At 39.4% G+C, this 22,577-nt stretch overlaps 2 protein-coding genes across 2 annotated transcripts in view; one reads left to right on the forward strand and one right to left on the reverse strand.

Annotated features, from left to right (window-relative positions):
* The window catches only part of LOC117334667 (transient receptor potential cation channel subfamily M member 3-like), a gene marked incomplete at its 5' end in the record, with an annotated part of 177,653 nt that overhangs the window by 11,294 nt on the left and 143,782 nt on the right, over positions 1-22,577 (reverse strand). The window contains 8 exon segments of the mRNA XM_033894419.1: positions 800-949; positions 951-1,049; positions 16,683-16,811; positions 17,577-17,780; positions 18,129-18,308; positions 19,260-19,488; positions 19,998-20,095; positions 20,518-20,694. Of these exon segments, the coding sequence (XP_033750310.1) occupies positions 800-949; positions 951-1,049; positions 16,683-16,811; positions 17,577-17,780; positions 18,129-18,308; positions 19,260-19,488; positions 19,998-20,095; positions 20,518-20,694 (1,266 nt within the window).
* Positions 7,687-11,775, forward strand: LOC117334669 (probable G-protein coupled receptor 139). The gene is made up of 2 exons (XM_033894421.1): positions 7,687-8,158; positions 10,228-11,775. Exon 2 carries the CDS (start codon positions 10,626-10,628, stop codon positions 11,730-11,732), a length of 1,107 nt encoding a protein of 368 aa, XP_033750312.1. The 5' UTR covers positions 7,687-8,158; positions 10,228-10,625; the 3' UTR covers positions 11,733-11,775.

Raw genomic sequence — 22,577 nt, forward strand, 5'->3', positions numbered from 1 at the left:
CCTTAGACTGCCTGCAGTGATATTGGGACAAAAATGTGCGTTTGACACTTTGACAGGTGATAACACTTCTCCCACTGCAGAATATTGGAGCATCATTAAGGCTCTGTCATTTACTTTCTGCTTCACAAAGGGAACACAGACATTGAGAGCTTCACAAACAGTTTTCAATCAAAGATCTGTTTAAGATAAACATATTTTAATTACAAACAAAAGTTCAAGGTTATAATGTAAACAAATTTCAAAGCCAGATTTAAGAATGCAATACTTAACAATGATTTTCTGACAAGAGGGGCACTGTACAAATGACTTATCAACAGTCTTGATGCACAAGAGATCATCCAACAATAATTTTACAAATATATGGGCAATCCTGACCTACACTAGGCCTGTAGTGACTTACAAATGACCATGATATTGTAGTACTTGTATCTCATCTGCTAAAAGTTTGAAATGCCTTAATAGTAATTCTCATTATACCTGTAGTTAATAATACCATGTATACTGGGTATTGCTATTTCCCTTAACAGCCCCCCCTAAAAATAGTGACAGTGACCTTGACCATGACCCAAAAACCCTGAAACTTGAATTTGTCTGAGATATTATGGTCCTTTATCATTGTGTGAAGTTTGATCAAAATCCCAAAAGGAGTGAAGCTGTTAGAACGCTGACAAACTTTGGCGATACATCATACGTACATACAAGATGGATGGAGAGAAATCTATTGTCCCTTGGGTTCAATGATAGGGGACCAATAAGCACTAGTAACCAACAGAAGTACCATGGGATACAAGTCACTCACCAGTTTGCCAATGATCTTGACATACGGACCAAGATATTTATTGACAGAAAGAATCTCAAGGATTCGGATGTACCAGAAGACAATGTTGATGGTGTAAAGGACGCGCACATTCTTGGTGGTATCCTGGAAGTGCCGCATCATGACGGCCACCTGTGAACAGCACCACTCCTATAGAATCCCACACATTCCACAACTGACTGAAGTGTACTCGTAACTTCACTCGAATCTTCACTGGCTCGGATGCTATCACCTGTATGACAAGGAAGAATAGTTGTCATTACTTCACTTGTTTTAATACACACATTCAGGGAAGCATATTTTTACTACAAAACAGAATAATGCACATTCGACCTAATAAATGCACTGTGTGCTAACAAAAACACAAAAGGGATGCATGTAATAAAACTATGTACAAAGAAAAATGTTCATGTGAAATTTGAGTGGAAAAGTGTTTCCCCCTCTTTGAAGTCTCAGGTTAAAAGACAAGATTATATTGGCAGATCAGTGAGGTAAGGTATTTTTTATGTTTCAATTAGCTACTGGGGCTACGTTGGCCGAGTGGTTAAGGTGTCCGGACACTTTAATGCTAGCCTTCCACCTCTGGGTTGCGAGTTCGAAACCTACGTGGGGCAGTTGCCAGGTACTGACCGTAGGCCGGTGGTTTTTCTCCGGGTACTCCGGCTTTCCTCCACCTCGAAAACCTGGCACCTCCTTAAATGACCCTAGCTGTTAATAGCAATCTTAATGAAGCTTGGTTATGATATTCAGTATATTCAAGGTAACTGTGTGTCTTGTTTATTTGGTTCTTGTTGTTGTTGACTTCCCGAAGGATTCTTTGACAATTAACTGAATATAAGTACATACAGCCTCCCCAAGGCTAGGAGTTACTTTGATGTTTCTCAACAGTTCAGGTACCATGATGGTGGTACTACACAAATACAGACAAGAGTCTCAGTAGTCATCTGGGAGGACCATATACATAAATTCAGGGAGTTTTAAGATCGCATTGTCAAAAATATTGACAGTGCCTGGTGGACGGATCCCTTGGGTCAGATCATACCTTATAGTAAATGTACCAGAAGATTTGGTTGTGTAAATCAATACATTTTACTGTTAAGATTAGAATTAGGCTTTGTATATTAATGGTTATTAGCAATTAGTAAACATGACTATACCACCAGGAAAAATTAAGGTACCAAATTTCCTGAGTACACAGAATTCACATTAGACCAATCACATGCATGGTGTCATTGATACATTAAATGCTTCATGCACGATTTCCAGGAATGTACGCCAGGAAAAGAGTTTGTTCAAACAGTTGTGATGGAAGTGATGGTATAAGTCACACAAAGATACCCGACGACAAGTGCTATGTAGGATGGGTATGTGAAATCCGAAGTTCAACTGTGTGGCGATGAGGATCATATGGTGACAAAGTCTATTGATTCTGTTATAATGGCCGTGTGTATAGTCATTACAGCACTCCACTGTCCATTATACTGGTATTGACATAATATTGGATACTCCAACATCCTATAGGCAGCCACATTCACGCCACATTCATGCAAATTAACTACCACACCCTTTAAAAATTTCGTCCATCGTGCCAGGTCCAATCTACAGCCTCTTGCACCCTTCAAAGCACTCTTATGGCCTCATTGCATTCTATATATTTCAATAACTTGTAGAACTTGCCAGTTATTCAAAGTCTTCTCCATTCCCCTAATTCCCCTTCTGCAACCCTACAGCTATAGATCCAACCACTTACTCAAATACTCCCTGTACACCCTGCCCTAATACCTCAGCTTACAGACCATCAAACATTCCACTTATTCAAATCTTTCCTATACCCCCAATATCCCCACAGCTTACAGACCTTTTCTATACCCCCAATATCCCCACAGCTTACAAACCATTCCTATACCCCCAATACCCCCACAGCTTACAGACCTTTCCTATACCCCCAATATCCCCACAGCTTACAGGCCTTTTCTATACCCCCAATATCCCCACAGCTTACAGGCCTTTTCTATACCCCCAATATCCCCACAGCTTACAGGCCATTTCTATACCCCCAATATCCCCACAGCTTACAGGCCTTTCCTATACCCCCAATACCCCCACAGCTTACAGGCCTTTTCTATACCCCCAATATCCCCACAGCTTACAGGCCTTTTCTATACCCCCAATATCCCCACAGCTTACAAACCTTTCCTATACCCCCAATATCCCCACAGCTTACAGGCCTTTTCTATACCCCCAATATCCCCACAGCTTACAAACCTTTCCTATACCCCCAATACCCCCACAGCTTACAAACCTTTCCTATACCCCCAATATCCCCACAGCTTACAGGCCTTTTCTATACCCCCAATATCCCCACAGCTCACAGACCTTTTCTATACCCCCAATATCCCCACAGCTTACAAACCTTTCCTATACCCCCAATATCCCCACAGCTTACAGACCTTTTCTATACCCCCAATATCCCCACAGCTTACAAACCTTTCCTATACCCCCAATATCCCCACAGCTTACGGACCTTAATTTCCTATACCCCCAATATCCCCACAGCTTACAAACCTTTCCTATACCCCCAATATCCCCACAGCTTACAGACCTTTCCTATAACCCCAATATCCCCACAGCTTACAAACCTTTCCTATAACCCCAATATCCCCACAGCTTACAGACCCAAATATACCCTACATCAACATCTCTCACTGCCAGTTAGTCTATACCCTACACACCCTCTACCACTAAACAGACCCTAGACCCCAATGTACCCTACATCAACATCTCTCACCGCCAGTTAGACTATACCCCACACACTCTCTACCACTAAACAGACCCTAGACCCCAATATACCCTACATCAACATCTCTCACCGCCAGTTGGACTATACCCTACACACCCTCTACCACTAAACAGACCCTAGACCCCAATATACCCTACATCAACATCTCTCAACCACCAGTTGGACTATACCCTACACACTCTCTACCACTAAACAGACCCTAGACCCCAATATACCCTACATCAACATCTCTCACCGCCAGTTGGACTATACCCTACACACCCTCTACCACTAAACAGACCCTAGACCCCAATATACCCTACATCAACATCTCTCAACCGCCAGTTAGACTATACCCTACACACTCTCTACCACTAAACAGACCCTAGACCCCAATATTCCCAACATCAACATCTCTCACTGTGATTTGGACTATACCCTACACACTCTCTACCACTAAACAGATCCTAGACCCCAATAAACCCTACATCAACATCTCTCAACCACCAGTTGGACTATACCCTACACACCCTCTACCACTAAACAGACCCTAGACCCCAATAAACCCTACATCAACATCTCTCAACCACCAGTTGGACTATACCCTACACACCCTCTACCACTAAACAGACCCTAGACCCCAATATACCCTACATCAACATCTCTCACTGTCATTTGGACTATACCCTACACACCCTCTACCACTAAACAGACCCTAGACCCCAATATACCCTACATCAACATCTCTCAACCTCCAGTTGGACTATACCCTACACACTCTCTACCACTAAACAGACCCTAGACCCCAATATACCCTACATCAACATCTCTCAACCGCCAGTTAGACTATACCCTACACACCCTCTACCACTAAACAGACCCTAATATACCCTACATCAACATCTCTCAACCGCCAGTTAGACTATACCCTACACACTCTCTACCACAAAACAGACCCTAGACCCCAATATACCCTACATCAACATCTCTCACCGCCAGTTGGACTATACCCTACACACCCTCTACCACTAAGCAGACCCTAGACCCCAATATACCCTACATCAACATCTCTCACCGCCAGTTAGACTATACCCTACACACTCTCTACCACAAAACAGACCCTAGACCCCAATATACCCTACATCAACATCTCTCACCGCCAGTTAGACTATACCCTACACACTCTCTACCACTAAACAGACCCTAGACCCCAATATTCCCAACATCAACATCTCTCACTGTGATTTGGACTATACCCTACACACTCTCTACCACTAAACAGATCCTAGACCCCAATAAACCCTACATCAACATCTCTCAACCACCAGTTGGACTATACCCTACACACTCTCTACCACAAAACAGACCCTAGACCCCAATATACCCTACATCAACATCTCTCAACCTCCAGTTGGACTATACCCTACACACTCTCTACCACTAAACAGACCCTAGACCCCAATATACCCTACATCAACATCTCTCAACCGCCAGTTAGACTATACCCTACACACCCTCTACCACTAAACAGACCCTAGACCCCAATATATACCCTACATCAACATCTCTCAACCGCCAGTTAGACTATACCCTACACACTCTCTACCACAAAACAGACCCTAGACCCCAATATACCCTACATCAACATCTCCCACCGCCAGTTAGACTATACCCTACACACTCTCTACCACTAAACAGACCCTAGACCCCAATATTCCCAACATCAACATCTCTCACTGTGATTTGGACTATACCCTACACCCTCTCTCTACCACTAAACAGATCCTAGACCCCAATAAACCCTACATCAACATCTCTCAACCACCAGTTGGACTATACCCTACACACTCTCTACCACTAAACAGACCCTAGACCCCAATATTCCCAACATCAACATCTCTCACTGTGATTTGGACTATACCCTACACACCCTCAACCACTAAACAGACCCTAGACCCCAATATTCCCAACATCAACATCTCACAACTGCCAGTTAGTCTATACCCTACACACTCTCTACCACTAAACAGACCCTAGACCCCAATATACCCTACATCAACATCTCTCAACCGCCAGTTAGACTATACCCTACACACCCTCTACCACAAAACAGACCCTAGACCACAACATACCCTACATCAACATCTCTCAACCACCAGTTGGACTATACCCTACACACTCTCTACCACTAAACAGACCCTAGACCCCAATATACATGTACCCTACATCAACATCTCTCACTGTCAGTTAGACTATACCCTACATACCCTCTACCACTAAACAGACCCTACACCCCAATATACCCTACATCAACATCTCTCAACCACCAGTTGGACTATACCCTACACACTCTCTACCACAAAACAGACCCTAGACCCCAATATACCCTACATCAACATCTCTCAACCTCCAGCTGGACTATACCCTACACACTCTCTACCACAAAACAGACCCTAGACCCCAATATACCCTACATCAACATCTCTCACCGCCAGTTAGACTATACCCTACACACTCTCTACCACTAAACAGACCCTAGACCCCAATATTCCCAACATCAACATCTCTCACTGTGATTTGGACTATACCCTACACCCTCTCTCTACCACTAAACAGATCCTAGACCCCAATAAACCCTACATCAACATCTCTCAACCACCAGTTGGACTATACCCTACACACTCTCTACCACTAAACAGACCCTAGACCCCAATATTCCCAACATCAACATCTCTCACTGTGATTTGGACTATACCCTACACACCCTCAACCACTAAATAGACCCTAGACCCCAATATTCCCAACACCAACATCTCACAACTGCCAGTTAGTCTATACCCTACACACTCTCTACCACTAAACAGACCCTAGACCCCAATATACCCTACATCAACATCTCTCAACCGCCAGTTAGACTATACCCTACACACCCTCTACCACAAAACAGACCCTAGACCCCAACATACCCTACATCAACATCTCTCAACCACCAGTTGGACTATACCCTACACACTCTCTACCACTAAACAGACCCTAGACCCCAATATACATGTACCCTACATCAACATCTCTCACTGTCAGTTAGACTATACCCTACATACCCTCTACCACTAAACAGACCCTACACCCCAATATACCCTACATCAACATCTCTCAACCGCCAGTTGGACTATACCCTACACACTCTCTACCACTAAACAGACCCTAGACCCCAATATACCCTACATCAACATCTCTCACCGCCAGTTAGACTATACCCTACATACCCTCTACCACTAAACAGACCCTAGACCCCAATATACCCTACATCAACATTTCTCAACCACCAGTTGGTCTATACCCTACACACCCTCTACCACAAAACAGACCCTAGACCCCAATATACCCAACATCAACATCTCTCAACCACCAGTTCGACTATACCCCACACACCCTCTACCACAAAACAGACCCTAGACCCCAATATACCCTACATCAACATCTCTCAACCACCAGTTAGACTATACCCTACACACTCTCTACCACTAAACAGACCCTAGACCCCAATATACCCTACATCAACATCTCTCACCGCCAGTTAGTCTATACCCCACACACCCTCTACCACTAAACAGACCCTAGACCCCAATATACCCTACATCAACATCTCTCAACCTCCAGTTGGACTATACCCTACACACTCTCTACCACTAAACAGACCCTAGACCCCAATATACCCTACATCAACATCTCTCACCGCCAGTTAGACTATACCCTACACACCCTCTACCACTAAACAGACCCTAGACCCCAATATACCCTACATCAACATCTCTCAACCACCAGTTAGACTATACCCCACACACCCTCTACCACTAAACAGACCCTAGACCCCAATATACCCTACATCAACATCTTTCAACGGCCAGTTGGACTATACACTACACACCCTCTACCACAAAACAGACCCTAGACCCCAATATTCCCAACATCAACATCTCTCACTGTCAGTTAGACTACACCCTACACACTCTCTACCACTAAACAGACCCTAGACCCCAATATTCCCAACATCAACATCTCTCAACCGCCAGTTGGACTATACCCCACACACCCTCTCTCAACCGCCAGTTGGACTATACCCTATACACTCTCCATAGCTATGTCACTACAATCACTGTTACAAATCCATAGACAGAATTGTCCACACTAGTCCCTAAACAGTGGACAGGATGTAGATACAGTAGAGCAGATATGATGGCATAATCAGTGCTAACTGATTAAGACTAATATAGTAAACATAAATTGGAAATGTAAAGGGTTACCATACCAACAGCTATGACATTTAACGACAATAGTATTACAGGATGACCTGCATGGTTAACAATGGTCCAGTGATATGTCACACAATCATTGACGATCGTCACCGATACAGAACAGGATAACACTGTCTTAGCAGGTAAATCACTCATTGTAAGCCCGCACAGTGTCCGGGGAAAACTTCCTGGATATCACAGTACAAACCAGTCTTCATTGCCAACAGGGATATACTACCGGATCAAACAACTGTGTGGTCCTTTAAAGTAAGTAGTATTTTGAATTTTTCAGAAGCAAAATTTGATGGCAAATTCTAACGTTTATAATGCTATTCAAAAGTTATTGAAGACTTTACAGAACCTTAATTATCAAACTAGTCTTTCTACAGGAAAGTACATGTAATGAAATAAGTAAAAAAAAAATCAATACCACAATACTTGTTGTGAATGCTTATATGTCTGTACTGTCCATTTTTAATATTTTACATCAAATGTGTCTACAAACACTTTTTTGACAACATATATAATCTGTTTTTGTGGAACTTTGTCTAGAAACACTTTTTTGACAACATATTATCTGTTTGGTGGAAATTTGTCTAGAAACACTTTTTTGACAACATATAATCTGTTTGTGTGGAGCTAACTTAGAACAGACATTGAATGACCATAATTTTGTAATTCCAAAAGGAGCGGTAATATAAGTCTTGATTGTTTCAGTTTGATGCCACAACTCAATGTCAGACTTTCAACTGCATTGTGTTGTCAGATTGTTTTAGTGTCTAAAATCCTTGAAGTAGATTTTAAACCAATATGTGAAAATGTGGCTTTCACAAATATTTGCAAACAAGAGGCCCATGCAGATGGCCTACATCGCTCACCTGAATAATTCAATAATCATGGCAAAATACTTAAGTTGCTTGGTTAGGAGTAAACATGTCATTATAGCTGAACAGAATGTTGTGCCATAATGTATTGCTTGCAACTTGAAGAAAAACTTAAAGAGTCTAAACAGAAGTTAGATGTTTTATTTGACATTTATTATCAGATAAAATAAACTGATTTTGCAAGACTTCTCTTCTCATCTGCTATTACCAGACCCTACCACCAATTTGACTGAGCCCTTAATTCATTGAATCCTGTTCCTATGTTTGAAGATTGTTGGAAAATATTTGGGAGAGTTATTTAATGGCAAAAATGACAATGTTTTTCATAACTCAAAGGACAATAACTCTGTTACTAAGTTTGATGATAATCTTATAATATTTGTTGGAGTTATTGCATGGAAACAGCAGAATTTTTTTGTTAATCAAGGTGCCAAATAATGTCCAGTGTAAATGGCAATTGAACTTGGCCTAGCCCTTAAGGCATTTCACTTGTTACCAAGTTTGAAGAAAATCTGTTGACATTTGTTGCAGTTATTGGGACTTATTGCATGGAAATGAAGCATGACATAAATTAATATCCCCTGTTTTGGTGAATACAAAAGATTTGAAAGAATCTGCTATACATTTATTTCCAATATTCAACCCCTTCTCTTTAGCCTCAGGGAAGCCACAATCCTAATTTATACAACGTTGAGTCTCCTTAATAATGCTCCAGACCAAATTTCATCACAATCCATTCAGGTATTCAGGATAAGTAGCAATCTAAAGGAAATGCTGACTGATGACAGATGCTGCCCTATGGTATAAGCTCACTTGCCTTCTGTCATGTGAGCTAAAAATCTTAGATTACGTGATAAACAGAATCTTACTCAGAATAGGCACATTAAAATCACTGGTATGTGTATCGCCAAAGCTCAAAATATTCATTGTTATATTTATCCCCAGATCAAACCAATTTCATTCCTTATTATAATTACTTAATACAAAATTATATATCTGTCTACATATTTATCTGCATGTATCTAACATACCAGTACTAATGGAGATCCTTAAGAAACATTCATCTTATTCACCAGGAGCTAAACTGAAAAGTATGATTCATGTTTCATACCGGTCAAATGAAACTCCTGTAAGATCTTGTAAGCACAGATGTCTGGGTATAAGGTAGCATATTAACCCTTAAGATAATGCTATACTGAAATATCGCTGTCCAAGGCTCTTGAGCAGCCAACTATCAGCAGGATAATGTTTGCTTTAGAAAGCCTTGTCCATCTGTTGTGAGTGGTCAGTTTCCGGCAACCACCTAAGTTCTGGAAGGTCCAGAGGAGCTATCCAGGTAACTGCGGATAGCCCCTCCCTTTATTGACAGTTACCATGCAGATTACATGTTTGATGCACGGAGAGGAAATCAATAGGGTTTTAACTATACTTTCAATTTGTGTTTGGTTTCAGATCAAATGAGTGGTTCCTGTTGATTCGTCCTCACAATCCCAGTATCAGCCAGGAATTTGTGACGACAGACTTGCAAACAATACAGCCATTACTTAGCCATTAGTACTATGTTACAATGACAAGCATATAAAATTGATTTCAAAAGCAAATGTTCTTTTATACATGAGAATGGGTTCCAGAGTTCAAATTTACCATGCCAGTTGGATAATGGAAACAGCATACATATAGTTGTATTCTGTTAAAATGAAGAATTGTGAAATTTCTACTGTCATCAATTCTTATCCACTTTGGACACATTTAGTGGGAGCAAACTATCCATTGGTTATAAATAGAGAAATTCTTGGTGTGTAGTCTTCAGAAGGGAATATTACTCAAAGAAACGATAAACCTGAGCACAAATGGAAGGAAACCGAAGTAATCTGTCAGTCCCGCTGAGGTTCGGGAGATTGGAGGACACGATGGGATACATCATTGCTATGGAGCTCATCACCTGGGGGTTCCCAATCATCATCTGTGTCGGTACTATCGGCAATGTACTTAGTTTCATCATTATGATGCGTCGGGAAATGCGACAGACTCCTACATTTTTCTATTTGGCGGCTCTAGCTGTAGCTGACACTGTAGTGCTGTACCTTAGTGCTCTAAAGACATGGATCAGAATCATCACAGGTTTTGAACTGCTGCATATCAGTAACGCTGCCTGTAAGACATTCATATTCACGATCCAATTCTCATTGCACTTCTCTGCATGGCTTATTGTGGCCGTGACTATTGAACGGTTTCTGGCTGTCTGGTTTCCACTACGAGCTAACAGGATGTGTAGCCTGTCCCGTGCCAAGTTTGTCACATTTATGATAGCTTTGGCCTTTGTACTGGTGAATGTATATCTGTTTTGGACAGCAGAACTTCTCCTTGACCCATCGCGACCACAGGGGTCCCAAGCTATATGTGCTGCATATGCTTACGAGAATTTTGTGTGTAATGTGTTCCCTTGGGTCAATCTTCTACTTTACTCATTCCTACCCTTCGGGATCCTACTAGTGTTCAACTCGCTCATTGTAGTGTCTCTTGTACGCAACAAAGGCATCTTCAGCAACATGACCAAAGACGATCGCATTGCTCGCTACAGACATCGCCGCCTAGCCTTCACTTTACTGGTCATTTCCTTTGTTTGGATAGTAACCACGCTGCCACGCTCTGTGTTTGGACTAGTGAAAGGAAAAGCAAGGACCTTAGATGAAATGGGTAACCAGGTTCTGGGCAAAGTGATCTGTTTTGTCTTTATGTACATCAACCATTCAATTAATTTCTTTTTGTACTGCCTGACTGGTCAACGGTTCCGCATGGAGTTTGTCAAGTTTATGTGTCGGTGGAAACAGAGTAAGAATCCACCAAAAGCCAGATTGACCTTTAAGTCGAGTGTGAGTATGGGGTCAGGTCAAGAAACGACCAGTTCCTTGCCTCTTATGGTCACACCCTCTCGTGAAACTGGTCCTTTTGATTGATATTTTTGTGTTTTTTTGTAAATAAATTTGTAGTTCACTTTCAGACTGATCTTTGTTGTTTTTGTACAGCATTCAGTGAGAGGTTTTGCTGGGTTTATCATCCAATCAACAGTTGGGGCCATATTCAGACAGGGTCCTGATGTAGAAGCTGATGGCCAACTCATTGAAAAATGTTCACAATGCTCATTAAATGTTGTCCAGACCAATCGGGGTAAAGTGTCTTGCCCACCCAAGGACAACACCATGACAGTACCAGACTGTCCGTGGTCCCAGCTTTCTTATAAACATAAACTGCCCAAATAGGAATTGAACCATGTACACTGTTAGTCTAGCAGAATGGTGAAGTAATTGTGATTGTTTGATAAAAAAATAAGTTTGTTAATTTCTGTTCATACAGTAGACAGAAAAGTAAAAAGTATGCATACATTTGACGAAATCTTAAATTTACCAGATATATAAGGCAGCCATATTGGATTTGGCAGCCATCTTGGTTTTGGCGGCCATATTGGAAAAAATAGTTTGGCCCCATATCTGAATTTATTCAAGTCATGATGCCCTACCTATATGCAAAGTTTCATGTTTTTACTACAAAATCCACAATTCTACTGATATATGCACCATTCTGCCGGACTATGTGACACAGTTCCTGATTTTACCATTTCTGTATATTGTAGAAACTGCATTTGAAACCTTGATTTTGTAGAAATCTGTCATCTAAAAACTGTAGAGTGTATAGAAAGTGATTGTGTATTGCAGACACTGTTGATAGTAGAAACTACAAAAACTGTATATGGTAGAAACTAAAGATTATGTAGAACCATGAATTGAAATCCGGTTGATAACAAAACCTATAAAATCCAGTACAAATGCTGTGAAGAAACTGTAGATTTAAGCTGTGTTTTGGTACTAGATTGTCAAACTATTAAAATCTTTAAATAGCAGAACGTGTGCATTTCAGAAAAAGTTATTACATGTAATGAATATTGCTAATGCAAGTCAAACACTTGTAGGTTTCTAATTTTTTGTTTAAAAATTCCTCATTATTCTTTATTGATTTTGAGTCAACTTAGTCTATATCTGCCTCGTGATCGCTGAAGACACACAACCAAGTGTTTCCTATAATATGGAGTTGTAATAGAAGATTCACTTTACTATGACGACCTTGACCAATCAAAACACAAGTCATTCTTTCTACAGAAGCCTAAACACAGGATTATATATATTTCATAACTTATTGTTTAAAAAACCCTTTAATATTCAGAATTGATGAAAGTCTCCAGCTCCTCTTTATACTGAGCTATTGGGTGTGTGCCTGGTCTAAATAGCTGTGCAGTACGATAAAATAAAGAGTGTGTCATTAAAAACCCTTCAGCGCATGTCACAATGACTTCATGAGATAATCCATTAGTTTTACAGATTTAGACTGTAACAGATAACTCGGCCCATCCTCATGAAATAGAACCATAACAGTAAATAGTCAACACATGCTGCCATTGACTATGGTATTGGAATTAGCTTATAAGAGATAATACAATTCATAAAGGACAATAGACGCAGATCTGGAGTTTGCCACTGAAAACTTGTTTAAATGGAATTGTTGATTGAGGGTTACACTTACACAAAGGCAGAAAATGAGGGAGGCAAACATTAGGATAGAGATAGGGTGTTAGTGACAGATACAACAACAATGGTTTATAGCTAATCAATATCAACAATCTATTTCCAACCTCTCCATTCTGACCCTTGTCTACACGGATACTGATACCGACCAACATAAAACCTGTCCATTCTGACCCTTGTGTAAACAGACACTGATACCAATCTATACAAAACCTCTCCATTCTGACCTTTGTGTACACAGACAATGATACCAATCTATACAAAACCTCTCCATTCTGACCCTTGTGTAAACAGACACTGATATCTATCTATACAAAACCTCTCCATTCTGACCCTTGTGTAAACAGACATTGATACCAATCTATACAAAACCTCTCCATTCTGACCCTTGTGTAAACAGACACTGATACCTATCTATACAAAACCTGTCCATTCTGACCCTTGTGTAAACAGACACTGATACCAATCTATACAAAACCTCTCCATTCTGACCTTTGTGTAAACAGACAATGATACCAATCTATACAAAACCTCTCCATTCTGAACCTTGTGTAAACAGACACTGATAACAATCTATACAAAACCTCTCCATTCTGACCCTTGTGTAAACAGACACTGAAAACAATCTATAGCCATCCTCTCCATTCTAACCCTTGTGTAAACAGACACTGATACCTATCTATAGCCAATCTCCCCATTCTGACCCTTGTGTAAACAGACACTGATACCTATCTATAGCCAACCTCTCCATTCTGACCCTTGTGTAAACAGACAGTCTATATACAGTTAGCAGCATCATCATTTATTATCAAATATCTTGATTCAGACACCTGCTTTAACGAATAAACCATTTTATTTTGACCCTTTGAGTTTTAGATATCATTTAAAAGTTAACCACTATCTACTTTGAACCTGGTGTTTTTATTCACAAGACAGTGCGAGTTCCAAACCTACGTGGGGCAGTTGCCAGGTACTGACCCCCAAGGTCGGTGGTTTTTCTGCGGGTACTGCGACTATCTTCCACCACCAAAACCTGACATATCCTTAAATGCCCCTGGCTGTTAATAGGACGTTAAACAAAATAAAACCAAAACCAAACCAAAGATATGAGCAACACGATATTGACATTAAGGAAATATATTGGTGGTATATATCTGTAGGCTAGTATCATTATATCGGTGACATACTTAATGTACCGAGAATCTGTACAGTCGGAACAGTAACCCACTTTTTATAGTCAGCTATTTACATGTCAAACATCATCCGACAAAACATCTGGGGCAGAAAGTACAATTCATCAACTAGACAAACTTTATGAAAGGTGAACGTATTGATAGAATATAATTATTTTATGGTAACAAATGTGAATGTTAAAATTTCAAACCATTAGCAGATCAACAATAACTGTATTTACACACTATAGTGCTACTTCCTGTGTAAAGACCCAGAGATTGTCGCTAGGAACACAACAACAGTAACATATGGCCAGGGGAGGGAACTCTGATTAAGGCCTTGGTAATAAAACTATAACGCTGTGAGCGGTAACCTTGTGACACATGAATCATGTAGAGGTATTTTCTTTATTGCCAGAAGCAATCAAAAGTATCCTTGTAGCTAATCTGTATAATTTTTTAACAACCAGATCTCATTTACAGGGTTTGTTATTAACCCTTACATCCTCAGAGGGCGGTTCACAATATTAAAACATTTTCCCCACAAAGTCCTCTCTCAAGTCACAAAATCTTGCATTATTTGGAATTTGTCTCCTCAACATTAAATAAAGCCTTTATGTACCAGCAGTGCCTCATAATGTCAATCATGTCTGGCCCTTGTTAATCACAAAGGAGGTGTGAAATAAACAATTATTCCGATACAATTAGAGTGGGCTAGTCTGGCTTGGCTCGGCACCTGTAACTCGGCCATTGCGTCAAGTCTCCGACACTCTGGTCATTTAAGCAACGGCACAGTTAATTAATAATGTTTGTGATTAGAATTAAAGGATATCACTTCAAAAATGAACACTGGTAATGACTGACAATGAGTCACTCACATGAAAATGATATTAATTTGGAAACATTGTGTATTGAACAAAGTGTGTCTGTAACTACCATCATTGATTGGCAATGGGTAATAGTAATAGAATAGTCGGAACCGCTATAGAAATTCCAGAATTCCGTATCATGTAGAAAATTGTACATTATTAATTAATCAATTAATAAGTTTTAAAAAAAGAGGGATTGAGAACTTAAAATAGCTAAAATGATCAACAAAAAAATGATAAATGTAAAGTTAGACAAAAAAATTATGAAAATTTCGTGTAATATCAAACATCAATATTATTATGTAAATGCTTCGGTTATTGTTTAAATAAGCATTTCATTGAATTAGCAAGAGTATCGCAGTGAAACAATAAATATATAGCTGTCGAATGCCATATACTGTTATATACTATCTCGCATCGAAATCAGATTTGCTTCACTTTATGAGTGGTTAGAGGTGGCATACTTTAAGTAGTCTCCAATTAACTCATAAAATTATTTGATGGTGGGCTAAAAAGCAAATACTGAAGTAAGTAAAGGATAATGATTTTTGCAAAGAGTGGAATCAAAATTCATTTCAGGGAAACACAACAATACATATCGTGGTTATAATTCATAACAAATTTCAAAGCGATGTAAGAATAATAAAACAATTTTAGGGTACTATTATAGATGATGAAAAAAACTTCATCAGCCATCAGATTTTTTTTAATGGCCAGATACATGAACCCTTACCTGTCTGATTTTACTAAAGGTTAGTGACGTGAACCCTTACCTGTCTGATTTTCCTAAAGGCTAGTGATGTGAACCCTTACCTGTCTAATTTTCCTAAAGGCTAGTGATGTGAACCCTTACCTGTCTGACTTTACTAAAGGCTAGTGATGTGAACCCTTACCTGTCTGACTTTACTAAAGGCTAGTGACGTGAACCCTTACCTGTCTGACTTTACTAAAGACTAGTGACGTGAACCCTTACCTGTCTGATTTTCCTAAAGGCTAGTGACGTGAACCCTTACCTGTCCGACTTTACTAAAGGCTAGTGATGTGAACCCTTACCTGTCTGACTTTACTAAAGGCTAGTGATGTGAACCCTAACCTGTCTGACTTTACTAAAGGCTAGCGACTAACCCTAACCTGTCTGACTTTACTAAAGGCTAGCGACTAACCCTAACCTGTCTGATTTCCCTAAAGACTAGCGACGTGAACCCTTACCTGTCTGATTTTCCTAAGGACTAGTGACGTGAACCCTTACCTGTCTGATTTTCCTAAAGGTTAGCGATGTGAACCCTTACCTGTCTGATTTTCTCTATAGCCAGTGTAAACATATAGCACATGACGAGATATTCCTGCCACCTGGGATGTGGCGATGTCTTCACCAACACAACATACGTATAACAGATGAGAAATCCAAGATAGGCCATCTGTAAACACAATTTATACAAAGAAAGGTCAGTTGTAAATCACTTATGATCATACATATTGAAAGTTAAGGTGTAACTTAATTATTCAATTGCTGACATCCCTTTATTATCATTAATATTATAGCTGTGTTATAGACAAGCCTTTTACTATTACCTAACATTATTAACAAATACTGACAATTTATTGACTGTATCTCTCTAACCGCTATTTTATTTGATTTCACATGAACATACATTCATTTTTATTTTTAACAATACATTTGATTGGAAAATCCATGACCTATCATCGGAGACCCAAGTGATGTTCGCAAGTGTTGATCCCACAAATACCACCAACTAGAGGTTCTAATGATATTACAAACCTGGTGAACTTCAATAAAACACTGACACAATTGACCTCTAAAGGATACAATATAATGAAGTCAAAGGCAGAAATGTAGGTCACAGTGATCTACTTAATATGCATGGTTATCTGCCATCCCAAAATGTGTTTGATAATTCATTTAGGTATACAAAGTTAAGGCAATATGTAATATACTCAAAAACCCTGAAACTCAAACTTGATCTGTAGCTACTCTTACTGAAGTTATATGCTAACATTCAGCATCATACCTTAAAGCATGGCTAAAAAAAGTGCAGAAAAATAAGTGGACAGACTGAAAGACAGACGGACGGACGGACAAACGGACGAAACCTATAGTTCCCCCGGTTTCGCTGGACTAATAATTTGGAAAACTTAACTACATGTAAGGCATGCAAACTTACAGTATAAAACCAGAATTTGGTGATGGGTGCATTATAAAACTCATATATCCTCTTGCCAAGTCGTAATGGGCTTTTCTTCTTTTTTATTGTAAACTGTGAGTATTCTTGGTTGCTATCGTTGTGGAGTGATCCATTTTCTCGAGGGAAGCCTTGGCTGGATGAATGGAAGCTGGTCTCTATATTGACATCATCTATGTACAGATTCTGAAATTAAAATTAGTTATCTACTATAGACTGATGTCACTAAAATTATTATAAAAAATATTGATTTTGTCAACAAATATTTCCTCAACTAGAGTAAAACTTGTCTAAGATGAACAAGCTTTATACAAATTTCTGCTTATTACGAAGCAAAATTAAATCCCTGAATATTGTATAGTTCTAGACTCAAATTAGGGTTATATGTTTAAATAACCAAACATTTTCATTGTGTCTGCAAATACACACATTATCGCCTTATGCCATATATCATGCACATCTCACTTTGTGTAAGCTATAATTATCAACACATGTGTGTCCTTGGTAAAGGCCACCATCCTCATCGCAGCTTACCTCATTTACATGATCCTCATTAATGTCCTCGCTGAATGACAGGTCTCCCTCCTCCTCGCTTGCCTGGTTCTCTAGTTCATCCAAATGTTCCTCCATTGTCTGCGGCATCAACTGTAGTTCCTCCTTACTCTTAAACTCCAGAGCCAAAATGTATGGGGGAATCAGTATACCCAATATTACCTGTAATGTAATGATGTCATTATATAATGTTGTCATTTCACCAAAAACTAACATTTTATCTAGCACCAGAATGTATGGCCGGACCAGTATACTCTATATTACCTAGCTGTAATGTAATATTGCCATGATATTGTCATTTCACCAAAGACTGACATTTTATCTAGCACCAGAATGTATGGCCGGACCAGTATACTCTATATTACCTAGCTGTAATGTAATATTGCCATGATAATGTCATTTCACCAAAGACTGACATTTTATCTAGCACCAGAATGTATGGCCGGACCAGTATACTCTATATTACCTAGCTGTAATGTAATATTGCCATGATAATGTCATTTCACCAAAGACTGACATTTTATCTAGAATCAGAATGTATGGCCGGACCAGTATACTCTATATTACCTAGCTGTAATGTAATATTGCCATAATTATATTGTCCTTTCACCACAGATTGACATTTTATCTAGCACCAGAATGTATGGCCGGACCAGTATACTCTATATTACCTAGCTGTAATGTAATATTGCCATGATATTGTCATTTCACCAAAGACTGACATTTTATCTAGAATCAGAATCTATGGCTGGACCAGTATATACTCTATATTACCTAGCTGTAATGTAATATTGCTATAATTATATTGTCCTTTCACCACAGATTGACATTTTACCAACAATCATGCTGCACAAAATGACATCAACATGAGTTGCTTCCCTTTAGTAGTTTACGCAGTTCCTTGTAGTCCTGAACTTGGTGAAGGTGTTATATGATGCTAATTTCTTTATGCTATTCTTATAATATGAAGATAATCATTATTCACTATTGATTAATGATGTCATTAAGTGATCTTGGGTCAAGAATTCCGAGCACCAGTGGATAACTAGTCTGATAGAGAAGATATAGGTGATGTCCATGTCTGTACTGAGATAATGGAGTGTTTTAACTAACCTTGAGACTGCTGTTTTTCCTCATCTGTAAGCCTCCCATCCACATGTCATTCAGGAGAATCTGACAACACGTATGAGCCACAAACTCCCGATGATTGGCTGCGACGGCCAGACTCAGACACGTCTGGTCACTGAAGTTCTTGAGTTCGTAGGTAAGTAACTGCTGAGTGTAATCATCATCTATCTTGTAACAGTGCTCCAGTAACTCCAGGGCCAACACTTGGAATTCCCTAGCAGGAAAATTAAATAAAATTAATTGCAGTTCCATTATACATATGTACCTTTTTGGAATCACACTCACCAGAGATAGTTATAAGGAAATATTTTCTTTGGGCTGACAAGAATATATACAGAGCTTCATAGAGCATAAACCAGTTAGTCTTTATGTGAGATGTTAAGTTTGTGTAAGACATTAAGTTTATGTGAGATGTTAAGTTTGTGTAAGACATTAAGTTTATGTGAGATGTGAACTTTGTGTAAGACATTAAGTTTATGTGAGATGTTCAATGACTAACAAGGTAAATATTTAGATAGTAATACCTGCCAACTAGATTGATATTAAATTAATTTATCATACAGCCTTTGGAAGAATAGAAAGAAATCCAAATGAATCCCATTTATTTTCACGTCAATTAAATTCAATTCGTACAGAAGAACCTGCTATAATCTGAAAAAAAACAACCCATATCATTCATAAAACCCCACTTCAAACTAAGACAAATATTGGGTAATCACTTACTTTGCATAAGATCTGAGTTCATCAGAGATATCCACCTCAAGATCATCTGAGTCAGCCTCGTGTGACATGGCTTTATACAGCTTACAGGCCATCAGAGCCTAGACCAAACAATAACAGGCTATAAAACACACAGTCATTACCTGCTTACTTACAACAAAATTTCTTTTTTAAATGATTCTGACAATATATAAATTAAATAATTATGACCTCAAACATAATGGGAGAGCTATACTTGCATCCTCAGAGAAGACAATGTCCCAAGAACTAAACATCTAACCATGCAAAAATGTTTGAATATAATTGAATAACTTCAAGTCTTCTCAAGTTTTTTATAACCTTATCATATCAATACAATCACTGATAAAGTTATAAAATTAAAGTAATAAAGAAATAGCAACACATATATTACCACTCATTGCAATTTGCTGTAAGCCAAAATAACACACCACTTTGTGTAAGAGGCTGATTTCAAACTTTTGTTAGTATAACACAGTGATCTCCCCTTGGTCAGTAGCTATACCTTGGCCATTGCCTCTTCTCCATGCTGCCACATAAACAGCGCCATTTTTTGTCGTTTCATTAGGACGGCCCAGATCATAAGGTCATGGAAGGGGTATGGGAAGAGCTCCTGCGCCTCTTTAGTATCCAGGAACATTGGCAGTGTTGTCACTAGGTTACCCATGTTACCAGCCACGCCCTGTAACACACAACACAACACATATACAACATTTACCAATACTCTTCATCCCAGCCACGCCCTGTAACACACAACACAACACATACAACATTTACCAATACTCTTCATCCCAGCCACGCCCTGTAACACAACACAACACATATACAACATTTACCAATACTCTTCATCCCAGCCACGCCCTGTAACACACAACACAACACATATACAACATTTACCAATACTCTTCATCCCAGCCACGCCCTGTAACACACAACACATATACAACATTTACCAAAACTCTTCATCCAAGCCACGCCCTGTAACACATAACACATATACAACATTTACCAATACTCTTCATCCCAGCCACGCCCTGTTACACACAACACATATACAACATTTACCAATACTCTTCATCCCAGCCACGCCCTGTAACACACAACAACACATATACAACATTTACCAATACTCTTCATCCCAGCCACGCCCTGTAACACACAACATATATACAACATTTACCAATACTCTTCATCCCAGCCACGCCCTGTAACACACAACAACACATATACAACATTTACCAATACTCTTCATCCCAGCCACGCCCTGTAACACACAACAACACATATACAACATTTACCAATACTCTTCATCCCAGCCACGCCCTGTAACACACAACACAACACATATACAACATTTACCAATACTCTTCATCCCAGCCACGCCCTGTAACACACAACACAACACATATACAACATTTACCAATACTCTTCATCCCAGCCACGCCCTGTAACACACAACACAACACATATACAACATTTACCAATACTCTTCATCCCAGCCACGCCCTGTAACACACAACACATATACAACATTTACCAATACTCTTCATCCCAGCCACGCCCTGTAACACACAACACATATACAACATTTACCAATACTCTTCATCCCAGCCACGCCCTGTAACACACAACACTTAACACATATACAACAATTACCAATACTCTTTACTTGCTGCTGATAGTGGGAAATCCCATCCATATCGATGTTATAATATCTGCTGGGTGTGGTAAATCCCACCAATATCAATGTTATTATTACTGATGGGTGTGGGAAATCCAACCCATATCAATGTTATTATTTCTGCTTAGTGTGGGAAATCCCATCCATATCAATGTTAAAATATTTGCTGGGTGTGGGAAATCCCATCCATATCAATGTTATAATATTTGCTGGGTTTGGGAAATCCAACCCATATCAATGTTATTATTTCTGCTTGGTGTGGGAATTAAATCCCGTCCATATCGATGGTTTTTTTTTCTGCTTGGTGTGGGAAATCCCACCTATATTGATAACCCTGCCTATATTGATGTTATTATTTCTGATGGGTGTGGGAAATCCCATCCATATCGATGTTATTATTTCTGCTTGGTGTGGGAAATCCCATCCATATCGACGTTATTATTTCTGATTGGTGTGGGAAATCCCACCAATATCGATGTTATTATTTCTGCTTGGTGTGGGAAATCCCATCCATATGGACGTTATTATTTCTGATTGGTGTGGGAAATCCAACCCATATCGATGTTATTATTTCTGCTTGGTGTGGGAAATCCCATCCATATGGACGTTATTATTTCTGATTGGTGTGGGAAATCCAACCCATATCAATGTTATTATTTCTGATTGGTGTGGGAAATCCAACCCATATCAATGTTATTATTTCTGCTTGGTGTGGGAAATCCCATCCATATCGATGTCATTATTTCTGCTTGGTGTGGGAAACCCCAACCATATCAATGTTATAATATCTGCTGGGTGTGGGAAATCCCACCCATATTGATTTTATTATTTCTGCTGATGGTGGGAAATCCCACCCATATTGATGTTATTATTACTGATTGGTG

The sequence above is a fragment of the Pecten maximus genome, chromosome 9 (genome assembly GCF_902652985.1).
Source record: "Pecten maximus chromosome 9, xPecMax1.1, whole genome shotgun sequence".
In the NCBI taxonomy this organism is placed as follows: Eukaryota; Metazoa; Mollusca; class Bivalvia; order Pectinida; family Pectinidae; genus Pecten; species Pecten maximus.

Bases quoted from the DNA above. Each gene is read 5' to 3' on its own strand.
- LOC117334669 (XM_033894421.1), top strand. From the start codon at position 10,626: ATGGAAGGAAACCGAAGTAATCTGTCAGTCCCGCTGAGGTTCGGGAGA.